The sequence below is a fragment of the Vombatus ursinus genome, unplaced genomic scaffold (genome assembly GCF_900497805.2).
Source record: "Vombatus ursinus unplaced genomic scaffold, bare-nosed wombat genome assembly UNPS02014786.1, whole genome shotgun sequence".
Taxonomy (NCBI): domain Eukaryota; kingdom Metazoa; phylum Chordata; class Mammalia; order Diprotodontia; family Vombatidae; genus Vombatus; species Vombatus ursinus.
Genome location: NW_020954564.1, coordinates 11915084 through 11940108, shown reverse-complemented (window position 1 = coordinate 11940108; position 25025 = coordinate 11915084). Strand labels below are relative to the sequence as shown.

General features: G+C 38.7%; 2 protein-coding genes across 3 annotated transcripts in view; both read left to right on the top strand.

Moving 5' to 3' along the window:
* The window catches only part of LOC114046844 (roquin-2), a 77996-nt gene extending 64656 nt beyond the window's left edge, over nt 1-13340 (top strand). Inside the window, exon 24 of the mRNA XM_027867396.1 lies at nt 13251-13340. Coding sequence (XP_027723197.1) covers nt 13251-13272 — 22 coding nt within the window. The 3' untranslated portion in view covers nt 13273-13340. The remainder of the gene's footprint in view (nt 1-13250) is intronic.
* LOC114046845 (phosducin-like protein) lies at nt 688-21193 on the top strand. Of its 2 annotated transcripts, none has more exons than XM_027867400.1 (4): nt 688-747; nt 13251-13421; nt 17908-18089; nt 19598-21193. In XM_027867400.1, exons 1-4 carry the CDS (start codon nt 714-716, stop codon nt 20150-20152), a joined length of 942 nt encoding a protein of 313 aa, XP_027723201.1. In that variant the 5' UTR covers nt 688-713; the 3' UTR covers nt 20153-21193. The 2 variants fall into 2 exon arrangements, with proteins under 2 accessions (XP_027723201.1, XP_027723202.1); XM_027867401.1 differs by lacking the exon at nt 688-747 and adding an exon at nt 754-904.
* The last annotated feature ends 3832 nt before the right edge of the window (nt 21194-25025 follow it).

Below are 25025 nucleotides of genomic sequence, written 5' to 3'. Positions count from 1 at the left end.
GCACGTTATCTTTTTTTGTTTGTTTTGCTAGGTAGTGTAGCTAAGTGACTTGGCCAGGGTCACACAGCTACTAAGTGTCAAGTGTCTGAGATCGCATTTGAACTCGGGTCTTCCTGACCCCAGGGCCGGAGCGCTATCCATTGTGCCACTTAGCAGCCCCTATCGCACATTATCTTAACTAATTTTTTTTCCTGCGATTTATTTGGCCTGGCAAAATTTTGGTTTTGAGAACCCAGGAATTTGGAGACTTCGGTCCTGAGCTTTGCTACTAACCCAGGCAAAGTTTTAATCTTTCTGGTTTTGTTTCTCCCTCTGTAAGATGAAAGGGTTGGCTATCTAAGGCCTACAAGTACTAGTGCAAGGCCTAATACAAGTGCTAATAATATTCTATATCGTCCCTCTCAATCCTATGACTTTTATATGGCAAAGGGCTTTCTTTGAGAGGCTTCAAATTTTTTCTTGCCAGGGACAAATTGGGTGAGGGGGAAAAAAAACTTCCCTCCAATATTCCAATGCAGCAATGCGTTGAAAACAGCCCTTTGAATTCTGCACAGCCTTTGGCCTTCTTGAAAAATAAATGAGCCGCTACGTGAATTGGCAGGCCACGGTTACGTGGAAGATTTTTGTCCTGAAGCGCGACTCGTAGACTGGCTGGCGTGTGGGTGGGGCATATTATGATTGGTTCTAGCCAGCGCGTGCGGACTGGGCTCCAGATGCCTTCTTCCCGATGGGTCTACTCTAGTCTAGGTGGGGACGCTAGCTTCCGGTTTCTCTGGGCTCTCGAGGAGTCAGTGCTTGCCTTCCTCCCCGCCCTGCTCGAGCTTCATTGGTAGCTCTCAGCTGCCCTTCCGTGTCCCGGAGGCGGAGTTGCCCACCGGACGGGACCGGGGAGTGAGCTAAGCAGGTTTAGCTGCGCGGGAGCTTCGGGAATGGAATAGGGGAGGGGTTTGGAGCCTGCGGGGGGCGGCCGGGAAAGCACGGGGGTGGGGGGGAGGGGAGGGCGCGCGGGCGCAGTCCTGCGCTGACGTCATAGTTTGCGCTATGCTCCACCTGACATACCGGGACCTGGGGCCTGGAGGGAGCGTTGGCCTCCCGCGCCGTAACCTTCCTCCCAGCCTCTAATCAAACGGGGCCCACTCTGGATATCCACGCTCCACCCCTTCAGCTAGCGAACCCTTCCACCACCCCGCCTCTTTCCCTCCAGACATCCCTGACGTTGCTAGAAATCCACCAGCAAGCATTTATTAGGCACCTACTGGTGTGGAATACGAGGCTAGACCAAAAATGAACCCCCTCTCGACCCAAAGGAAATTACATTCTACAGCAAGGACACATTTTGTATATATGTATTATATACAGAAGATGTATTTTATGTTGTATGTATATATTTTGTCCTTAAAGTAAATACAAGGAAGTTTTTTGAGGGGAGGAGGAGGAACAACTAAAGGGGTAGGAATGAAGAGAGGCTTCATGAAGGAGGTGGCTTTTGATTTGATTCTAAGAGGCCATTTGAAGAACATGGGCAACGTTCGTAGGCATAATGCCCAGAGACCCGGTGTAGTGTAATGTGTGAGGAGCAGCCCAAGTTAGGTTGAAATATAAAGTGTATAAAGGGGAGTAATGTCTAATAAGTACCTAGCTTTTCAGAATCTGGGGCCAGATTGGGAAAAGTTTTAAATGCTGAAGAAAATTTTGTATTTGTTCCTTGAGATTATAGAGAACCACTGTAGTATGTTGAGTTTAGGAGTGATGTGGTCATATCTGCACTTTAGGAACATCACTTTGGCAGCTGTATGGAGTTTGGATTGGAGAAGGGAAAGACTTGAGGCAGGGAGACTATTGCAATAGTTCTGGTGAGAGGTGATGATGGTTTGAACAAGTATAACCCAAATCCTATGGTGGCCATGTGTAAGTGAGAAGGGAATGTATGCAGGATTTATGTAGGCAGAGAGATGTTGTGGAGATAGATTAACAAACTGGTTAGATGGGATGAGTTGAAGATGATGAAGGTTGTGAAACTGAGTGACTAGAAGGGATGATGGTGTCTTCAGCAGTAATAGTTAAGTTTGGTAGAGGGTTGGTTTTGGGGGAAAGTAAGTAGTTGTGCTTTAGACGTGTTTAGTTTTAAGATGCAAGAAAGCCAGAGTTCTACCCATGCTTTTTTTTCTCTGTGTGACCTTGGCTCAGTTTCCTTATGATTACAGTGAAGGCATTTCCTTCTAGCTCCAGTATTCTGACTTTCTGTTCCTTTTTCAGCCCTAACATTTTTCATTTTAATCTTCCTTCCAGCCTTGACCATATCCAAACAGTTTCCAAGGCTTGTTGAAGCTAGCACCATAATATCTCTTGTCCCATTCGCACACAAGTTGCCTTGGTCTGCCCACCCTCAACCTTTCCTTTCTTCAATCCACGGATCTTAAAGGGAAAAGACAGGAGAAAGAGAGGAAGCTATTAACTATAGTCCAGCCAAGTGGTGATACGAGTTTAAACTAAGGTGGTGACTGTGTGAATAAAGAGAAGGGATGTATAAGAGAGATGTTGCTTTAAAGTAGGCTAGACAATTTGGCCACTGTTTGGGTGTAGGGTTAAAGGAAGGGTCAAAGATTGTTTTGAGGTTTTGAATCTGGGTAATTGGCAGGGTAATAGTGCCTTCAGCACTCAGTAGGTTGGAAGAAAGATGACATACTCAATTGTCTCATACCAGTAGATACACACAGTTATTAGTTCAAGATGTGGGATTAGAGCCAGGAAAGAAGCTAACAGTGGGTATAGATTTAGAAATCATCTGCATAGGTAAATTCATCAAAGGAGAGAGCATAGAAAGAGAAGTCCCAGGCAGAACCTGGGGGAGCAACTACACTTTGTAGGGAGCAAGTGGATAGTTATCTGGCAAAGGAGATTGAGAAGGAACAACAAGTAAGAGAACTAGGAGACAGCAGTGTCACAGAAGTCAATGGAAAGGAGAGGATACAGAAGGAGCAGTGCCAAAATCTTCAGAGGGTCAAGAATAGCGTTTCAGGGATCATAGGTTTAGAGCTAAAATAGGTGTTCAAGGCCATCTAGTCTAAGATTATTGGCAACTTTTGAGTTGAGTTGAGTAACTGTTTTACTAGAATAGCCACATCAGCCAGATTGAAAGGAAGGCTGACAAGTCAGTGGTTGGTGAGAAAGTAAAAGTAATAAATGTACATAACTTTTTTTTTGCCCTTGAAGTTTGCCTTTAAAAGGTAAAAGAAACATGGCTTGAGGGCCAAGTGGAGGATTTTTTTGGGGGGGGGGGTGAGGCAGTTGGGGTTAAGTGACTTGTCCAGGGTCACACAGCTAGTAAGCATCAAGTATCTGGTCTGAGGCCAGATTTGAACTTAGGTCCTCCTGACTTCAGGCCCGATGCACTATCTACTGTACGAACAAGCTGCCCCAAAGTGGAGAATTTTTAAAGATGAGTTAAATGATATGGAAGGAACCAGTAAATTGGAAGACATTGAAGATGAGAGAAATAGGCATTGATCCTCAAACAGAGCATGTTCCAGAAGAAAGTAGGGGATAGGATTGAAAACACTAGTAGAAGGTTTGACTTTGGTAAAGAATTGCATCAGTGTAGGAAATGTAGGAAAAAGTTTTTGAGGTATGGAGTAGGGGAGATGAGGGGGCTCACAAGGAATGACCTAAATTTTCTCAAGAAAGTAAGATAACAAGTCATTTACAGAGAGAGAGGTGGGGTTAGGGCCTGAGGAGAGAAGACTTCAAAAAGTCCACAGTGTGATAGAGGAAGAATAAAAGGAATGCCAGTCAACAGTGAGGGCTTGATCAAGATTATATAACATGATCTGTGGTAGAACCTAGTCAGCATGATCATGTGACTTCCAGCAGTATTTAGAAGCCTGGGGGTAGGAACAGAGAAAGACAAATTGACCCAAGGTTGAAGAGTGGCAGAATGGAAGGATAAGGGGCTAAAGGAATAAAGGATGGAAGACTGTAGTTTGGAAAGCTCCGTTCTATCTCTCTATGTCTTAGGAACTGATGGGTGAAGTGATGAGCTGAGATAACAAGGAGGGATAGAGGAACTGGAAATCAGAGTAAGGATAAAGATTGAGCTTAGGAATGAGGCAGAAGGAGAAATACAAGGACAGTTTAAGAGGTGATCAAAGAAGAGTTTTAGAGTGCAAGATCATGAAATTTTAGGTCCTGGTAAAGACTAAGGTATGACCAATGTGTGGCTGGCTGAGAATGGATGTCACAAATCATGAGAGTTGGAGAGTTTGATAAGTGGGAGGCCAGAATGTTCAGAGGAATACTGTCATGAATATTGTGTTCTCAAGGAATAAGGAGTGAATTTTGGTGAATAACAAGGTAGTGAGCAGGTATCTCATGCATTTTGTAGTTATTTGGAATGGGATTTCCCTATTTTTGTTTCTTGGGTTTTGTTATTATGTAGAAATACTGTTGATATGTTATTATGTGGGAATACTGTTGATTTTTTTGTAGCCTGCAAATTTGCTGAAGTTATAAAGTGTTTCAGTTGTAATACCTACTGATTCCTTATGATTTCCCAAGTATATCATCATATCATCTGGGATGTTTTATCTTTCTTTATTCCTTTAATCTCTCTTGTCTTACTGTTGCTAGCATTTCCAGAATTATCTCAAATAATAGTGGGGAGAGTAGGTGTCCTTGCTTTATTCCTATATTTATTGGAAAAGTTTTAGTGTATCTCCATTGCTTATGATGTTTGTCTTTGGATTTAGATAGAAACTTTTTTTGATGCTAAGAAAGGTCCCTCTCTGCCTATACTTTATATACCTATACTATATAGAGTTTTTAGCCTGAAAAAATTATACTTTTTCAAAGACTTTTTCTGCAAGTATTGAAATAATTATGTGGTTTTGGATGTTTTGATTTTTAATATGATTAATTAAATTGATTATTTTCCTAATATTGAACCATCTTTAAATTCCACTTGGTCATAATGAATGATTTCTTGATAAATCACTGTAGTCTGTTTGATAAGATATTGTTTACAGTTTTTCAATTAATGTTAATTGAAAATATTAGCCTATAGTTTTCTTCTTGTGTTTTATCTTTCCCTGGTTTAGGTATTATGACTATATTTGTCTCATAAAAAAGATTCTGGTAAGGTGCTTTATTTTCTCAATTTTTGAAGTATAGGTACTAATTTTTTTTAAAAGTTTGAAAGACTTCTCCTGTGAATCCATAGGGCCAAGAGTCTTTGTTCTTTGATAGTTCCTTTATATCTAGATTTCCTTCCTTTTCTGAAATTGGGTTTTTTAAGATCTCTATCTGCTCTTCTGATAGTCTGGATCTTTTACATTTTTGAAGGTATTCCTCTTTTTTTTTTTTTTGCATTCTCAGTTTTGTTAGTATATAACTGTATAATATGTTTTGATTATTCTTTTTGTTTCTTTTGTTTTGTGATTTTACCTTGTTCATTTGCTGTTTTGTTGATTTAATTTTCTGCCCTCTTTAATAGGATTAGCTAAAGGTTTAGCAATGTTATTGGTCTTTTCAAAGAACTAGCTTTTACTTTTGTTCATTGTTACAATGGGTTTTTTCTGCTTCTACTTTATCAGTTTTTCCTCTAAATTAATATCTTCTCTTTTGTGATTATTTTAAGTTTATTTATTGGCTTTCTAATTTTTTAAAATGCATACTCAGTTCATTAATTTTCTCTTTTTCTATTTTGTTATTGCATGTTTATAGGGATATGATTTTTCTCTCTGAGGACTGCTTTAACTGCTTCCCAGAAATTTTAATGTTTCATCATTGTCATTTTCTTTCACAGAAGTATTAATTTTTTTTTTTAATTTGCTCTTTGACCCACTCATTATTTAGGATTTCATTGTTAGGTCTCCATTTGATTCTGTGTTTTTTGTTTGTGGTCCTTGAACCAATGACTATTTTTATTTATGGTTTTTAAAAGATATACAATTTCTGCTTTTTTACCCTTGGTTGCAATATCTCTGTGCCCTGGTACAAGGTCAATTTTGTAGTAGTTCCATGTGGTGCTGAGAAATATGTATATTCCTTTGTAATCCAGTTTTGCAGATGCTTTAAATTTTTTAACTCTATTTTCTTAAGCAGTTCATTCAGTTCCACATTTTTCCTTTTATCTTTCTGTTAGACTTATCCAAAACTGAGAGAGGGATATTGAAATTTCCTATCACTGTTGCACTACTGTCTATGTCTTCTTAATGTTTCCTTTATTTGAATCAGATGCTAAAGCATTGATAGCATATAAAATTATTGATCCTATTGTCTGTGGTTCCTTTTAGGATAGTGTAGCTTTCTTGTTTATCTCTGTTTTATTTTTTGAATGCTTATTTTTGTTTTGTAAGATAGCATGATTGCAGCTCCTGCTTCTTTGGATTCACTTGATGCATAGTAAATGTTTTCTCCTCCCCTCTGTTTAATTTTGTGTATGTCTTTATTTGTTAGAAGTGTTTCTTGTAAGCAACAGATTTGTAGGGGTTGGTTTCCTCATCCATTCTGTTGCTTTTGTTTTTTGTTTTATTGAATTAATTGATTCCCATTTAAAAGTTCTGAGAATTAGATTTATAGTTACCTGCATTTATCTCTACTGTTGAATTTTTCCAAATTATGGTTTTCTCCCCTTCTTCTGCTGCATACATCATATTATATTACTTCAATTTAATCCTTTTTTAAGGTGGCCCTATTCCCACTGGCTCTCTTCCTCCTCATTTCCAATATCCCTCTCCTGTTTGCTATCTCTTTCCCTTTAAAGTTTTGCTTATTCCTTTTTCTCTCCTGCTTTTATCAGGTTATCTAATTTTTCCTTCTTTTTTCTCCCCTCAGTCAACTAGATTCCCTTTTCCAGTAGTTTTGTTTATTAGTGTTTAAAATTTCATCTTTTGTGCCCCTTGTAGAGAGGATTTTTCTCACTCTCATTGTAATCCATCATCTTTGTCTGCACTGGATACTCATTCTCTGGTTCATGAGCCCTGTGATTATTGAGTCTTTCTATTCGTTATATTCCTCATGCAGTCAATGCTACTCAGCTCTTTAACTCTGAGCCCATTCTGGGCTCTCCTCTTTTTTAAAGATGAGGAAACAAAGGCCCAACAAGGTTACGTGACTTGGCCTGGGTCACACAGCTAGTAATTGTCAGAGCTAGGATTGAAACCCAGTTATTCTGATTCCAAGGCAAGTGCTATTTCCATTATGCCATGAAGAGTAAGAATGCTTAACAATTTAATATTGACAAGTTTCTGTATGTGTAATTGTGATGGGTGAATGCATATGTTTGCACTTGCACATGTTAAAGATGTAAAGGTCCTGGAAGACAGGCCATCATGTTGCTCCTCTGCTTATGGAACTTCAGTGTTCCCTTTTGCCTTTAGCATGAAATATAAATTCCTTTTTGTTATTTAAAGCTCTTTACATTCTGACTCCAGCCCATTTTTCCAGGCCAATTATACATTATTCCTATCACTCTATGCTGCAGGCCTCCTTGCTCTTCCCATCCAGAGAATTACATCTTTTGTTACTGTGCCTTTGTGTATGATGTTGCCTATGCAAATATGCCTAGGCTTACCTCTTCACCTCTGTCCTTTGGATTGCTCAGCTCCTTTTCCAGGTTTGTGTCAAATGCCACTTCCTTGAGAGGATCTTCCTGATTCTGTCAGTTTAGTTCTTAACATCTTCTTTCCCATCAATCTGTTATTTATTTTTGTATGTAGTCTATATTTACTTCTCTGTAAATGTATTATGTTCCTTTCCTCTCCTTCTCTCCCCCCAGTAGATTGTAAGATACTTGATGGCAGGAACTATCTCCCTTTTATGTTTTTATCCTTATTGTCTAGCATAGTGCCTGGCATATAGATAATTGTTGCTTTATTGAAGCAAAGGGTTTAGCCAGACAAAGAGAAGACTTCTAGAATAAGAGACATGTTAGCATATGATCATAAATTTAAAGCTGGAAAATATCTTTTTTTAATTTAATATTTTGTTTTTCCCCAATTACATGTAAAAACAATTTTCATCATTGATTTTTAAAACTTTGAGTTCCAAATTCTCTCCTTCCCTTCCCATCCCCCTTATTGAGAAGGCAAGCAATGTGATAAGGGTGACTACATGTGTAGTCATGCAATGCATATTTTCATATTAGTCATATTGTAAAAGAAAGCATAAACCAAAATTTAAAAAAAAACAAGAAAAATAAAGAGAATTAAAAAAAGTATGCTTTGATCTGTATTTAGACTCCATTAGTTCTTTCTCTGGGGATGGATAGCAATTTCATCATGAATCCTTCAAAATTGTCTGGGATCATTGTATTGCTGAGAATAGCTAAGTCATTCACAATTGATCATCTTAAAATATTGCTGTTACAAAATATACAATTTTCTCCAGGTTCTACTCATTTCAGTTTGCATCAGTTCATGTAAGTCCAGCTTTTTCTGAGAGCATCTAGCTTATCATTTCTTATGGCACAACAGTATTCCTTCACAATCATATACCACAACTTGTTCAGCCATTCCCGAATGGATGGTCATCCCCTCAATTTCCATTTCTTTGCCACCAGGAAAGAGCTACTATAAATATTTTTGTACATATGGGTTCTTTGCCTTTTTGTTTTTTATCTCTTTTGAGATACAGACCTAGTCGTGGTATAGCTAGGTCAAAGGGTGTGCATGGTTTTATAGCCCTTTGGGCATAGTTCTGGATTTGCTCTAAAGAATGGTTGAATCAGATCACAACTCTACCAACAATACATTAGTGTCTCAGTTTTCCTACATTCCTCTAACATTTGTCATTTTCCTTTTCTATCCTATTAGTCAGTCTGAAAGGTATGAGATAGTACTTCAGGTTGTTTTAACTTGTATTTCTCTAACCAATAATAATTTAGAGCATTTTCTCATATGGCTATAGACAGCTTTGATTACTTCATCTGAAAACTGTTCATATTTTTTGATCATTTGTCAGTTGGGGAATGGCTCTTATTCCCATAAATTTGACTTATTTCTCTATATATTTGAGAGATGAGACCTTCATCAGAGAAACTTGCTTCAGAATTTTTTTTTCACAGTTATGATTGCTAACTGTATTTCCCTCCATCCTGTTTCCCCCCTCTTTATTCTATTTTCTCTCCTTTCACATTGTCCCTCCTCAAAAGTGTTTTGCTTCTGACTGTTGCCTCCTCCAATCTGCCCTCCCTTCTATGAGCACTCCCCACTTCTCTTATCCCCTTCCCCTCTTACTTTCCCATAAGGTAAGATAGATTTCTGTACCCAATTGAGTGTGTATATTATTCCCTCTTTGAGCCAGTTCTGACGAGAATAAGATTCAAGAATAAGATTCAAGTATTCCCAGCCACTTTCCACATCTTCCTTTCTGTAGTAAAAGCTCTTTTGTGCTTCTTTTATGTAAGATAATTTACCCCATTCAACTTCTCCCTTTCCCTTTCTGCCAGTGCATTCCTCTTTTTCAGCTCTTAATTTTGTTCTTTTAGATTCATCCCATAATATTAAACTCACACCTGTGTCCTTTATATGTACCCGTTCTTAACTGCTTTAATAATGATAAAATTCCTATGAGTTACAAGTATCATTTTCCCATGTAGGAATATAAACAGTTTAGCCTTATTTAAGTCCCTTATGATTTCCCTTTCTTGTTTACCTTTTTATGCTTCTCTTCGGTTTTGTATTTGAAAGTCAGATTTTCTATTCAGCTCTGGACTTTTTTATCAGGAATGCTTGAAAGTCCTCAATTTCATTGAATGTCCATTTTTTCCCCCTTGAAGGATTATACTCAGTTTTGTTGGGTAGGTGATTCTTGGTTGTAATCCTAGCTCTTTTGCCCCCCAGAATAGCATATTCCAAGCCGTTTAATCCTTTAATGTAAAAGCAGCTAAATCTTGTGTTATCCTGACTGTGACTCCACAGTGCTTGAATTGTTTCTTTTTGGCTGCTTGCAGTATTTTCCTTGACCTGGGAGCTCTGGAATTTGACTATAATATTCCTGGAGGTTTTCCTTTTGGTATTGCTTTCAGGAGGTAATCGGTTGATTCTTTCAATTTCTATTTTACTCTGTGGTTCTAGGATATTAAGGCTGTTTTCCTTGATAATGTCTTGAAAGATAATGTTGATGCTCTTGTTTTGATCATGGCTTTCAGGAAGTCCAAAAAATTTTTAAATTATCTCTCCTGGATCTGTTTTCCAGATCAGTTGTTTTTCCAATGAGATATTTCACATTATCTTACATTTTTCATTCTTTTGGTTTTGTTTTATTGTTTCTTGATGCCTCATAGAGTCATTAGCTCCCACTTGCTCAGTTCTAATTTTTAGGTCATTATTTTCTTCAGCGATGTTTTGTGCCTCCTTTTCCATTTGGCCAATTCTATTTTTTGAGGAGTTCTTCTCTTCAGTGAATTTTTATATATATATTTATTTTTTTCATTTTACCACCTTTGCTTTTCAAGGCATTCTCCTCATTTATTTTTGTACCTCTTTTGCTATTTGGCAAAATAGTCTGTTTTTTTAAGTGTTATTTTCTGAAGTATTTTTTTGTGTCTCCTTTACCAAGCTGTTGATTCTTTTTTCATGCTTTTCTTGCATCACTCTTATTTCTCTTCCCAATTTTTCTTCTACCTCTCTTGATTTTTTAAAATCCTCTTCTAACTCTTCCATGGCCTGAGACCAATTCTTATTCTTCTTTGAGGCTTTGGATGTGCGAGCTTTGACTTTATTGTCTTCTGTGGGAGTGTGTGTTTTGATCTTTCTTGTCACCATAGTAACTTTCTATACGCAGAATTTTTTTTGGTTGTTTGCTCATTTTTCCAACCCATTTTTTAAATATGTATTTATTTTAAGTTTTCATTTCCAAATTCTATTTTTTCCTCCCTTCTTCCCCTCCCTCCTCCCTGAGGTGTTAAGCAATCAGATATAGGTTATAAATGTGCAGTCATGTAAAACATTTCCATATTAGTCATTTTGTACAAGAAGATTTGAATAAGAGAAAAAGAATGAAGGAAAGAAATTGAAAAATAGCATGCTTTAGTCTGTATCAAACAATATCAGTTCTTTCTCTGGAGGCAGCTAGTATGCTTCATCATTAATCCTTTGGGATTGTCTTGGATCTTTGTATTGCTGAGAATAGCTAAGTCATTCACAGTTCTTCACCATACAACTTTGCTGTTACTATATAAAACATTCTGATTCTGTTCACTTCAATTTACATCAGGTCATATAAGTCTTTCCAGGTTTTTCTGAAATTACCCTGCTTGTCATTTCTTATAGCACAATAATTTTCCATTATAATCATATACCACAGCTTGTTTAGTTATTCTCCAGTTGATGGGCATCCCTTTCATTTCCAATTCTTAGCCACCACAAAAAGAGCTATTATAAATATTTTTGTACAAATAGGTCCTTTTTCCTTTATTTGGAAGTCTTTGGGGTATAGACCTAGCACTGGTATTTCCGGATCAAAGGGTACACATAGTTTTTTTAGCCCTTTGGGCTTAGTTCCAAATTATCTTCCAGAATGGTTGGATCAGTTCATAACTCCATCAGCAGTTCCACCCTATTTCTTGACTTTTAACTCTTTGTTGAAGTGGGGCTCTGCTTCCAGGTGGAGGATGCACTGTCCCAAACGTCAAGGATTTTATGCAGTTGTTTTCAGAGATACTTCTAGGGAACTGTAAGTTTTCAGTTCTCCCAAGGTTGTGTGATCTAAGGAGAGGCAAGTGTACTACTCTCTTGGCCTGTGCTCTGGTCTGTAAGCCACCCAAGCACTTTTTTTTGCCCTGGAACTGGGATGAGGGATCCTACTCCACTATGGCTGCAAGCTCTGGTGTGCTACTGCTCCTCCTGACCCTGGGACTGCTACCCAGGCCTGTGACCTGGATCCGAGTGTGGGCAAAGCAACAGAATCCTGCCTCAGTACTAGTAAAGGGACCCCTGTGATCTCCTTCTGACCAGTTGTTCTTCCCCTTACTGTCTGTGAGCTGAAAAAAAGCAGCCTCTGCTGCTGCTGATTTCAGTCACATTCAAGGTCTGCTCCTGGTTTTCTGGGGCCTGGGCTGCGCCGATATGCAGCGTGCGCTGGACTGTGCTCTACTCTTACCCTGGTGCAACAGAACTTTTCTGCTAACCTTCTGAGTTGTCTTGAACTAGAAAATTGTTTCACCCCATCCTGTTGTGGGTTCTGTTGCTCTAGAATTTGTTTTGGGGCATTATTTAAAGTTGTTCAGAGGAGTTTGGGGGAGAGCTCAGGCAAGTTCCTGCCTTTTCTCTGCCATCTTGGCTCTGCCCCCTGGAAAATATCTTAAAGATCTTCTAGTTTCATCCCCCCCATCATTTTACAGTTGAGGAAACTGAGACCCAGTGAGAGAAAGGGACTTTTTCAGAGTCACACAGGTTGCAAGCTGTGAAGCTGAGATTAAAACTCAAATCTCTGACTCTAAATCCACTACTCTATATTGTTTATACCTTCACATATAACAAAATGATCATTTATACTTGTATAGTATTTTAAGATTTACAAAATGCTTTTCTCACTAATTTTATGAGGGTAAGTAGTGTAAGTATTATTGTTCTGTTTTTAAGACTTGTCCAGTGCTGCACAGATAGAAAATGTCAAAGTTAGGACTCAAGCATAGTTCCTCTGATTTCAGGATCAGTGTTCTTTCCAACTACAGCAAATTTATCTAAATAGCTATCACGTGGGAGGTGCATTAAACTTAATCTGCTTGTCCTTAGAGGGCTGTACTGGGTTCATTTGACGGAAGGTACAGGGAAGCTGGTTTCAGTTCAGAATCTTTCTAAAAAGCCTCAGATCTGTCCAATAGTGGCAGGGCCTACCTTAGAAGTTAGTGAATTTCTTATGACTTAGACATTCTATAGCCAAAGATGGATGTCTGCTTCTCATAGGTATGAAGTAGCATAGTAGATAGCACACAGGACTTAAATCCGTGTTGGATTCTGGCTCAGATACTCCCTAGCTGTATGACCTTGGGTAAATCACTTAACCTCTCTCTCAGCTTCAGTTTTCTCATCTGTAAAATAGGGATAACAATAACAACTACCGCCCAGGGTTGTTGTGAGGATCAAATGTGTTGATATATATAAAGTGCTTTGCAAACCTTCTGCATTATGTAAGTGCTATTATTATATAATTATTATTATAGAGGGAGTTTCTGTTTAAGTAGAGGTTGGACTAGATGGTGTCTGAGGGTCCCTTTATAACACTGAAATTCTGTGATTCTCTGTGTCTAGACACCATGACGACCATGGATGATAAGCTGCTTGGGGAGAAGCTGCAGTACTACTACAGCAGCAGTGAGGATGAAGACAGTGAGAGGGAAGACAAAAATAAGGACACTGCACTGGGCGATTCTGTTTCTGGAGAGACTGAGCTGGCCAGAGATGGTATCACAGTTAACACAGGTACATGAAAAAAAAGACAATTGGAGTCATCATTTTTGTGATTTTCTGACCTGCACAAAAGGATAAAACATGAATTGTTTTTATAAGTACTAAGCCTGTGAATGAGTGGATTATATCCCCAAATTTGGACAACAGTAGATTATAAAAAGAGTAATTAAGACCTAGCCTTTCAAGGTCTACTTTCATTTTTTTCCTCACCAGTACTCTTTCTCCTATGCTACATTCCTTTTCTCCAATGGTCCAAGAAATCTGGTGTAGTGGAAGGAGCAGTAGCTTTGGAGTCAGAAGACCAAGGAGACCTGCTTTAGTGTCCCATCTTTTCCACTGACTGACAAACAGAGTTGGATTGGAGCCATCAAACCCAGACAACAGTTTATATGGGGGAAAAATAGACCAGAGGCTTTTTACTGGGTTTCAAGCTTAATATGGGTCAATACTGCAACATGACTCACAATCTTACATTGCCTTAATAGAGTGTTCAGAACAAGAGTATTTTGTTCGATTTGGGGGGCACCATATTTTAGGAAGGACATTGACAAACTGGAGCACATGTAAAAGATCAGGCAGCAAGAGAGCTAGAGACCATATCATATGAAGATCAGCTAAAGGGAGTGATGATGGTTAATCTAGAGAAGAGAAGACTTAAGGGGACAACTTTTGTCTTTGTCAAGTATTTGAAAAGCTTTCATGAAAGACGCTTTATCCCTGGAATAGACTTGACCCTACATGGCAGAACTAGGAGCTTAACGGGTGGAAGTTGCAAAGAAGCTCATTTTGGTGTGATTTAGGGAAAATCTTTTAAATAATTAGGGCTTTGCAGAAGTGGAATGAGCTGCCAGGTTACCCTTCATTGATGGTTTTTAAGCAGAAGCTAGATGACCACTTGTTGGGGATATTATAGTGGGGATTCCTCTTCATGTACGGGTTATACTAGATGACCTCTGAAGTCCTTTCTCTTATCATCCCTGAGATTTTGTGATTTCCCCTCTCTGGCCTCAGTTTCCTAGTCTGCAAATTGAAATGATTGGATTAAATGGTCTCTAAGGTCCTTTCAAGTAATTAACTGAGGTCTGGGTTATCTAACAGTATTAGTGGATATGGTCTCAGCTTTTGTGATACTCTGCATCAGAGCCAGTACCATAAAAAGATATACCAGTAAGCATAATTCAGGTCTTCAACCTAAATATCCTCAAATAGTAATTGTGTTTTGTCACATTCCCCCGTCCTGCTCCTATCCAGTTAAAGTAGAGTCTCTCTCTCTCTCTTTTTTTTTTTTTTTTTTTTTGCTCAATTGCCTCTCAAGGCCTAGGCAGACTGGAATTCTGGGTCAAAGAGTTCACTTAAACCGCCACCACTACCGTCATTTACGTGACTCAAATTAATGTATCACTTGAAGGTTCACAAACCACTTTCCTCACAACATACCTGTGATAGAAGTAATGCAGGGGTTAGTAACCTCTAATTAGCAGATGAGGAAATTGAGGCTGAGATTCTAACCCAGTTCTCCTGTCTCGAAGTCCAGTGCTCTTTTCACTATAGTGTGCTGCTTTTTCTATACCATGACATCATAGGATGATATGAAAACTGAAAGACCATAGAACGTTTATCAGTCAATCACCAAACATTAAATGCCTACCATGTGCTAGGCACTAAGCTAAGTGCTACAGATTCAAAGAAAAAAAGTGAATAGTCTCTGCCCTCAAGGAGCTTACAGTCTAACGGAGATAAGATAACATGTATATGTATGGTTATTTACAAGACACATAGAAAGTAGACATGAGACTGTAAAACTGTGATCCTTTTGATCCAGCACTATCACTGATAGCTCTGTATCCCAAAGAGAAAAAAAAAGAGAAAAGGTCCTATTTGTACAAAAATACTTTCTCTCTTTTTCTTTCTTTCTTTTCTTCCTTCCTTTCTTGAGCCTTGAACAAAATGGCTAATATGGAAATGTTTTACATGATTGCACATGTATACCCTATGTCAGATTGCTTACCATTTCAGGGAGGGGGAAGGGGAGGGAGGGAGGAATAGAATTTGGAACTCAAAATTAAAAAAAAAACCCAATAAATGTTAAAAATTGTTTTTACATGTAATTGGGGGAAAAATAAAATATTTTTTGAAAAGTAGATGCAAGATAGCCTTGGACAGGAAGGCACCAACAATTGGGAAGGTAGCACATGAGTCAAATCTTGAAGGAAACTAGAGACTCCAGGAAATAGAGCTGGGGGCTGGGAGTGAGCATTGTAGGAATGGTGAACTTCAGTGCAAAGGCATGGACACAGAGGAGATAGAGCATTGTGTGTAAGGAGCTTCAGGTGGTCCAGTATGATTGTACTGTAGGATGTATGGAGGAGAATAAAGTATAAAAAGACTTAAGAGGTTGGAAGGGGCCTGGCTGGTGATAGACCACCAGCTCAAGGGTGTTATCTGGGCATAACTTTGAGTGAGTGGAGGTCATAAGAGCTGAGTAAATGAGTAACGAGGAGGTTAGGATGTTTGAGAGGACATTGGTATGTTGAAGACCTCTGGTATGAGATCAGGAGTTGGGGGCAGAAAAGAAGACAATGAGCCAGGCACTGAGCTTATTTGAGAAAGGTTCCTGAATGTCTTGGGAGGGTCACTAGATAACTGTTCCTGTAAAATCCTGGTGGCGTTCTGTTTTTCTTTGCCAATTACTACACCATACATATTCTCATAGAAGTAGTATGATGCTTATTAAGAGGGAGTAAGGAGCCATTGAAGCTTCTTACATATAAGAGTGATGTGGTCCAACCTGTGTTTTTTGAATTATCAGTTTGACAGCTGTATAGAGGATGAATTAGAGAGGAAAAAGGTATAATGCATGGAATCTAATTAAGAAGCCATTGCATTTATTCAGGTCAGGAGTGATAAAGGACTGAACTAGGGCAGTTATAATGTGAGTGGAGAGTATGATGTATGCAAGAGTTGTAGCACTAGAATCAGCAGTGTCTGGTAACCAGTTAAATGTCAGAATGAGAAAGGAGGAGTGGAGGCTGAGTTGAGTTTATGAACTTTGTTGAAAAGGTGTTGATGTCCTTGAAAGAAATAGGGAAGGTAGGGAGGAGGAAGGTTATTAGGTTTAGGATATAGCAATGGAAAGTTTAATTTTGGAGATATTTAATTTAAAATGTCCTTGGAACATGCAGTTGAATATCGGTCAACAAACACTTAATAAGTGCTTACTATGTGCCAGCTACTGTGTAGGTTAGAACCTAGGAGAAAGATATGAGCTAGATATATTGATTTGGTAGTCATTTGCATAGAGATGATAGTTGAACCCATGAGTACTGATGAGATCACCAGGAAAGAAGAGTATAGAGGGAGAAGAGAAGAGAACCCAAGACAGAGTCTTGGGTGCACCCATGTAGAGGGGGTGGCATATGATGATGATCCTGCAATGCAGGCTGGGAAGGTTGACCAGACAGGTAAGAGGAGAACCACAACAGAGCATCATATCACTGAAAACCTTGTCAAGACAAGTAGGCAAGATACATATTTAGAAGAAGGTAGTAGTCAGCATTGTCAAATTCTGCAAAGAGGTCAGGAAGAGCAAAGGCAATTGGATTATTAAAAAGTAGATCATTGATGACTTTGAAGACAGTGCCTTGAGTTGGACTATGGGAACAGAAACCAGTTTACAAGAATTTGAGAAGTGAATAAGAAGAGAGAAAGTAGAGTCAATGAGAGTAGATAGCTTTTTCTAGGAGTTGGACTGTGATGAGAGGAGAAATATAGGATAAAATTTTGAGAAGTTAGGTCAACTGAGGGGATTTTTTTTTTCTTTTGTGTTTTGAAGGATGGGGAATATCTGGGCAGCAGGAAAATTAGCCAGTGGGTAAGGAGAGATTGAAATTTAAGGGGAAATTGATTGAAAGGGTAAGCTCTCAGAGAAGACAGAAGGGAATGCGATTAAGGGCACAAGAAGAGAGGTTGGAATTGGCAAGGATAAAGGCTACCTCATTTGAGGCTGCAGCAAAGGACAAAATGGAGGATGACATTGAGAGGATTGAAGTGTAGAATTCAGTAGAGCAAGAATGATCTCGGTTTTGTTTTTTAAATTTTGTGAATTATAATGCCAAGTCCTTTGCTTAGGGGAATGGGGCTAACCTGTTATTAGATTTTATATAGTGCTTACCTCATGATAGTTTTGTAAGCTAGGTGAGGTAAGAATAATTATCTCTGATTTATAGATGAGGACATGAAATATAATGTTAGAGCTGTAAAGGGGCCTTTGAGAACATATAATCTAGTTTTCTTCTTTTACATAACAGCAACTGAAAATCTGCAGAAGTGAAATGACTTGCTAAGATCACACAGTCAGTAAATGGCAAAACTGGTGTCAAACCATTTCTCCTGACTTCAGCCTCTCTTTGTCTCAAGTATTCTTTCTGAGCCACCACACTTATTCTGTTGTCTAACAGTCACAGTGACTTACTGTTCCTGGGGTATCTTTTGCCATCAGGTCCAAAAGGTGTCATCAATGACTGGCGCAGATTTAAGCAACTGGAGACAGAGCAGAGAGAAGAGCAGTGTAGAGAAATGGAAAGGCTCATCAAGAAGTTGTCCATGACTTGTAGATCTCATTTGGATGAAGAGGATGACAAGCAGAAACAGAAAGAACTTCAAGATAAAATCAATGGGAAGGTAATTTGAACCAAACAATTCCAGGGAATGTGTTCTAGATGTTAGAGACCAAACTAGAGAATAAGAGACAATAACCATTTATTAAGTGCCTACTATATGCTAAGTGCTTTTTACAAATGTGATCTCTTTTGATTCTCACAACTCTTTGAGGTAGTTGCTATTAGTATCTCTATTTTACAGGAAACTGATGCTAATACGTTTCTGGGGCTGGATTTGAACCCAGGTCTTCCTGACTCCAGGCCCAGTACTCTATCCACTGTATCACGTAGGAATAACAATAAAATGTTATTTTCTTTATTGTAGAGAATGGTGAGACAGGGTTTGGGGCTTCTTTTGATGATTGTTGTACATTTTCTACTACCAGTTTTATTTAAAGCCAAAAAATTTAATGCCTGAAAATGTCCTGGCCTTGACATTTAGTAACAGTATGATCTTGGGCAAGTCACTTTTCTGAACCTTTATTTTCTCTTTTGTAAAAGAGGACAATAACTGTACCACTCCCTTCATAGACCTATTGTGAGAGGAGTGCTGGGCACTCTGATTCTCCAGTGGTTTTTTCTTGGTGCAGTGCGTAGAAAGAAATATATGAAATAAAATGAAAAAGAAAAAGAAATATAGAAAAGTATTAGGCAAAACAACATTATGGGGGACATTTGATTCTAAAGGAAGCCTTCCTAGTACGGGACACAGAAAAGGAGGTCAAAAGTATCGTTGAGTTGGTCTGGTCTCAGATGATTGACTAACCCTATTATAGCAGGGTTGGAGATGTTATAGTGAAGTTGGTTATTTTGTCCTTATTGTGTAACTGCAAAATGACATTATTTGGGTTACACCTGTTTTTAAAGTGATTAATAGTTTGTATTTCTTGGGTTGCTAAAAGGATTTCAGTGGAAGGCCACAAACTACTCAGTACTTTGAGAGTAGGAGAGAGTACTGAAAGAGAAGAGGGTGCAGAAAGAAGACTGAAGTTTGCATAGTATGTGTTCCTTCACTTAAGTCCCCTCGGGGCTCACTGTAGTACACTGGTGACCATCGTAAGGCTAGACCAGGAGGACGAAAGGTCTGGCATGTTTACCAGCCTGCAAAGGCTTTGTTTACAGGCCAGTGATCAAATCTGAATCTTACCTCAGGCCTAGTCTCGATAAGTGAAGAGAGAATTATTACGAGAGGGTTGAGAGCCAGGTGATATTGTGTGTGTGTGTGTGTGTGTGTGTGTGTGTGTGTGTGTGTGTGTGTGTGTGTGTGTGTGTGTGTGTGTGTGTGTGTGTGTGTGTGTGTGTGTCCGTGTCCCAACAACTCTTTCTCAGTACACATTTCCAATTTTCGTAGTCTGTAAGTGAAAAAGAGTTTGTGACCAAACATTTGGCTTTGAGGCCCCCGGTGATTCTTTATGCTGCTGGAGACCGAGGAGCCCTTTTCATTGCTGACCAGTGGAGGTGTTACTTGCATGCAATTTGTGTGAGGCTTGTTTTTGCATTGCATTTATCAGCCTCTTGATCTTGTTGCAGATGACTTTGAAGGAGTACGGCATGGTGAATGAGGAGCAGGACGATGAAGAGTTTTTACAACAATATAGGAAGCAACGAATGGATGAGATGAGGCAGCAGCTGCATGGTGGGCACCACCAGTTCAGACAGGTCTTTGAGATCACCAGTGGGGAAGCATTTTTGGATACAGTTGATAAAGAACAGAAAAGCATACTCATCGTGATTCACATTTATGAAGATGACATTCCTGGGGCGGAAGCAATGAATGGCTGCATGATCTGCCTTGCTGCTGAGTACAGCTCTGTCAAGTTCTGCAGAGTGAAGAGCTCCCTCATTGGGGCCAGCTCCCGCTTCACCAGTAATGCCCTTCCTGCGTTGCTGATTTATAAGGGAGGAGAATTAATTGGTAATTTTGTCCGAGTCACTGACCAGCTTGGAGAAGATTTCTTTGCTGTGGACTTGGAAGCATTTTTACAAGAGTGTGGTTTGCTCCCTGAAAAAGAAATGGTGCTGCTGACATCAATCCATAACCCAGCTGCTGGTTTCAGTGAGGATAGTGATCTGGAAATAGATTGAAGTGGTAGAGGAAGGGACTATTAGTGTAGGGGTGAATAAGTACACGTAGGGGGCTCGTCTTCTGAGGCACATGTCTATGTGTTTATTTTTGTTCCTTCCTGTGCACTTTGGCTTTTTGCCTATTCTTTGTAAACTCCTTTATTATATGTAAAATTAAAGGTTCTTAACATTTCTTAGATTAAATCAATAAAATGTTGAATCACTGTGTGTCTCATAGGAAATTGTCTTCAAAATTGTGTAAACAGGAGACAATTTATTTGCCCCAGAGTCTCTTACGTAATATCTTTGTTATCATTACCAATCAGTATTTACTTAGCATCCACATGGCATTGTTCTGGAAACGGTCTTTAGATGATCCCATTGGTCCCTTCCAGCTCTCAAACTCAAGGATTCTATAATTAGAACTTGACTTTATAAATGTTGCAATTACTTAAGCAGATACTGTGCATACTCTTGGTCAGCTGCTTAGCCCTGGAATCCCATTCTTTCCAAGTCCCCTTCCCCTGTCAGTCTGTTATTAAAATATTCCAGATGACATATGTGTGTAAAATTCTGATTATATTAATGAGAAAATGGCCTTTGCTCCTGGCAGTGACATTCTTTTGTTGCATTAAATCTTGAATTAGGTTCAGTTGGGGATGGCAATTGCCCTGCCCTATAGCAGGGTCAGTCTGCTTAGAAATTAGATTTGAGACTGAAGTAAAAATTTACCACAGATCGAGCTAGTTGAAGCCATTTTTGTGGTTGTGGCCCATATGTCACGGCTTCTTAAACTTTTTCCACTTGCATCCCCTTCGGTGCTTCTTAAACCCCATATAGGGTCATGACCCACAGTTTAAGAAGTGCTTGCTCCTTACAGTCTTGCTTCCTTAACTACCATTTTTATGGTTTTTTAAGTTTGTAAAATGTCTTCCTTACAACAGCGCCATAAGGAAAGTAGTACAATAATCATGCATATTTTACAGATGAGAAAACTGAGGCACTGATAGATGAAGTCTTTTGCCCTTAGTCTCAAAACAATAAACACTTGTTGAACACTTACAGTGTGTGGAATGTTTTGCTCTACTTAAGGAGACACAAAGATCAGATATGACAGTCATATTTAATATTTAATATAGTCATATTTAATACCCAAGGCATTAAAACACCAACACTAATAGCTGTAATGCTCAGTATTATACAATAAGTGTCCTAGAGAGTTACAAAACAAAATACTATGTGAAGTCTGAGGGGGAAGGTTATTATTAAGGTGGGAAATAGGTGAAAGTTTCATGGAATCAGTGGCATTTGGTTTTGAGGAATCCTAAGAATTCACCTAGCAGAGAGGGAGAGGATTTCAACTCAGCCCTTTGGGTTATGTCTGGTACTTTTAACGCAGCCCTATGTTGCCAGGCAATTTCTCATCTAAACTTCAGGAATCTTAAATTTATCAATGTGCAGGCTCCTTCTAGCAATGCAGATAGGAACTTAGTACAGCTTAGTAAACTAAAACAAGTTACTGTGACCTATATAGTTCACCTCCTGGGGCTGACATCCTGGGGAGGAGCCTTTGCAATTTTAGCTAGTCTGGGCCTTAGGTGGAAGTCATCCACAGTGTACTCATTCCTTTGTAGCTTGGTAGGACCTGCCAGAGCCCTTTACTGTAATAGTCTTCAGGAACCCAGAGGTTAATATCCATGCCAAGAGGAGCCATCTTAAGGGAACTTTAATAGAGATACAATCCTAGTCATTAAAAATGAATATGTATGGAGCACTCATAGTAGCCAAGTGTTGATTTTCATAAAATTAATGTAATGAATACATAAATTCTGGAATTTTAGACATGTTACATGTATGTCCTCTTGGGCGATGTTTGTATATATACTTAGTGCTTATAGTAGTAAGAATTGAACTTGACATCTAAGACTGTGACTCATAATACTTTATATGGGATAAAGGGACATAGGTTCTTACAGAGAGAGAAGGGATCTCAGAAGTCATCTGTTCCATTCTATGCTGAACCAGAACCCTTTATTTAATACTTCCACTGACAGGGACCTCACTTTTCTCCTAAGACAGCCCATTCCATTGGGCACATTAGATTATTAGGAAGCTCTTAAACAGAGCCAATACCTTAATACCTTTCACTCATTATTTCAAATTCTGTCTCTTAAAGAATCAAATAGAACAAGTCTACTCTTCCTCTCAAAAACTCTTCAAATAATTGAAAATAGGGACTGATGTCTTCTCCATCCTAAAGTATGGCCTGGTCTAAGCCTAAATAAATAGCAAGACATCCAGACAATCTACTCAGATAGCTCTCTCTGTCTAGAATTGGGGATAAAGACCCTTGGCCACTTAAACACCAAAGCACTAAACAGAGGAGAGCATGAGGAGTAGGTAGCGTGGTGGAAGGAAGGTTGGATTTGGGATGACAGGAGCTGGGTTTGATCTCTGAATCTGCTAATTATTTGTGTGACCTTGTGCATATAATTTTTCTTCTTTGGGCTTCAGTTTCTTTATCTATAAAATGAAAAGATTTTGATTAGACAATTTTCAAAGTCCCTTCCAACTATGTAATGTTATGAATGGGCCAGGTGACCCTATTTTAGCTTACTTATTTTGTGAAAAGTAGCTCTAGGACTAGGTAAAGCAGAAATGAGGGCTATAACCTAACATGACCACAGGAGGGCAGCAGAGGAGAAGGAATGACGAGAGGGGAACCGTTTATGACATAAAAAGCTCTTGCTCTTGAACTTCTGAATAGACAAATAAGTCTCATATACAAACCATAGCAACACCAGGAGCAACAACAATAACAACATAGAGTGCTTTAAAGGTTTTCAAAGTGCTTTTGTCTCTCAGTTGATCCTCACAACAAACCTTGTGAGGTCACTGCTGCTGGGATTACCCCTATTTGATAGGTGAGACTACTACTATTCAGAAGAGTTCTGACATACCATGGTCTAATAAACTTATGTGTTAAAACATGTTTTAACTGGTTTTAGTTAGTTTTTGGATGATAAATTTTTTAAAAATCCATTCACTTTTGACATTAAGCACAAGGAATACAAAACTATTGAATAGATGTATTTTTAACATTCATTAAAAAAATTTTTTTTGAGTTGCAAATTCTCTTCCTCCCTTCCACCTCTTCCTCACCTATTGAGAAGGCTCAAAAATGTGGTATCAGTTACACATGTGAAATCATGCAGAACATTTCCATATTACCCATGTTGCAAAAAAAAAAAATGAAAATATGCTTCAATCTGCACTCAGACTCCAATCAGTTCTCTCTCTGGAGGTAGATAGCATTTTTTATCTTAAGTCCTTGTTTTGGATTATTATACTGATCAGATTATATTGATCAGAATAGCTAAGTCAGTTACAGTTGATCATTATATAATATTACTGTCTGTGTACAATGTTCTGGTTCTGCTCATTTCACTTTGCATCAGTTCATACAAGTCTTCCTGGGTTTTTCTGAAACTGTCCTGCTTATCATTTCTTATAACACAATAGTATTCCCTCACAATCATGTACCTCAACTTGTTTAGCCATTCTCCAATTAGACATCTTTCAATTTCCAATTCTTTACTATCACAAAAAGATCTACTATAAATATTTTGGTACATTTGGGTCTTTTCAATTTTTCTTTGATCTCTTTGGGATACAGACCTAGTAGTAGTATTGGTTGGATCAGTTCACAATTCCACCAACAGTGCATTAGTGCCTCAATTTTTCCACATCTCTACGGTTAACAATTTTTTTAAAAAACTTATTTTTATTCAATATCTTGGCTATTGAAGAAAGAGGCAACAGGGAGAAGAAGGGGGGGGCAGTGCAAAGAAGGCAGAAGTAAAGGACTGAGAGAAAAGGAGGCTGAGGAAGAGTAGAAAGCCTAAAATGAAGGATAATGAGTTAGTTAGAAAGATGAGACATCAAGAATGTCAGGAAATCTTGCCTTTGCCCAACTGGGAGTATGTCAGCAAATGGAAAAGAACCTAGAGATTGCAGGCAGGCACCACAGCCAAGCAAAATCTAGATTTCAGACAGATTTGTAACGAAATAACTTTTTTTTCTTGTTTTCAAGTTCAGTGGCATCACAGAATCACTGAAATAGATCCTGAGAGGTGGAATGTACTGCAAAATAGAATATTAGAACACAGAATGACAGGGCTGTTAACAGTGTTTTAAAGAGAGAAAGGGGTGGGGCACTACCAGGAGTCTGTTTTTGTATCTATCTGTGGGTCTAGTGCTGTGAAAGCCAGAATGAAAAGGGAAAGATGCGCTTGCTCCTTACAGTCTTGCTTCCTTAACTGCCATTTTTATGGCTTTTTAAGGTGTGTAAAATGTCTTCCTTACAACAGCCACACAAGGAAAACAATACAGTAATCATTATGTACATTATGACAGGGACCAGTGATCTGAGTTTGAGAAGCAGAAAGACAGTGGGAATGGAGAAAGCATAAGATGAACAAAAAGATGGGTTCAATTCAATTCAAAACACGTTTATTTAAGCTTAAGCCCCTACTGTGTGCAAGTTCCTATTCTTGGGGCTGGCCATATGATTATAGAATGGGTCCAACAACTCTGGAATGTCTTGATAGCCCTGTGTGGGGTGTTTTGGATAGTCATCATTATGCAAATATAGTCCTCATCTAGTGCATTCTTGACTAATAGACCTGGAGTTAAACACACACACACACACACACACACACACACACAAATAAATAATAAAAATTAATCAAGTTTTAAATTAAAATGGGAAGAAAAAGCAAGGGAAAATTCCTGCCTCCCTCCCCCCTTTTCCCTTCCCCTGCATCCATGAGAGATTCTATGTATAATCTACCCCAGACTCACATGCTGCCAATTGGAAAAGGGAACAGACTCT

Excerpts from the sequence above, each read along its gene's own strand:
- LOC114046845 (XM_027867400.1), top strand. The coding sequence starts at position 714 with ATGCCTTCTTCCCGATGGGTCTACTCTAGTCTAG. Across the intron at positions 13,422-17,907 it reads TGGTATCACAGTTAACACAG|GTCCAAAAGGTGTCATCAAT; the intron begins GTACATGAAAAA and ends TTTTGCCATCAG. Across the intron at positions 18,090-19,597 it reads AAGATAAAATCAATGGGAAG|ATGACTTTGAAGGAGTACGG; the intron begins GTAATTTGAACC and ends ATCTTGTTGCAG.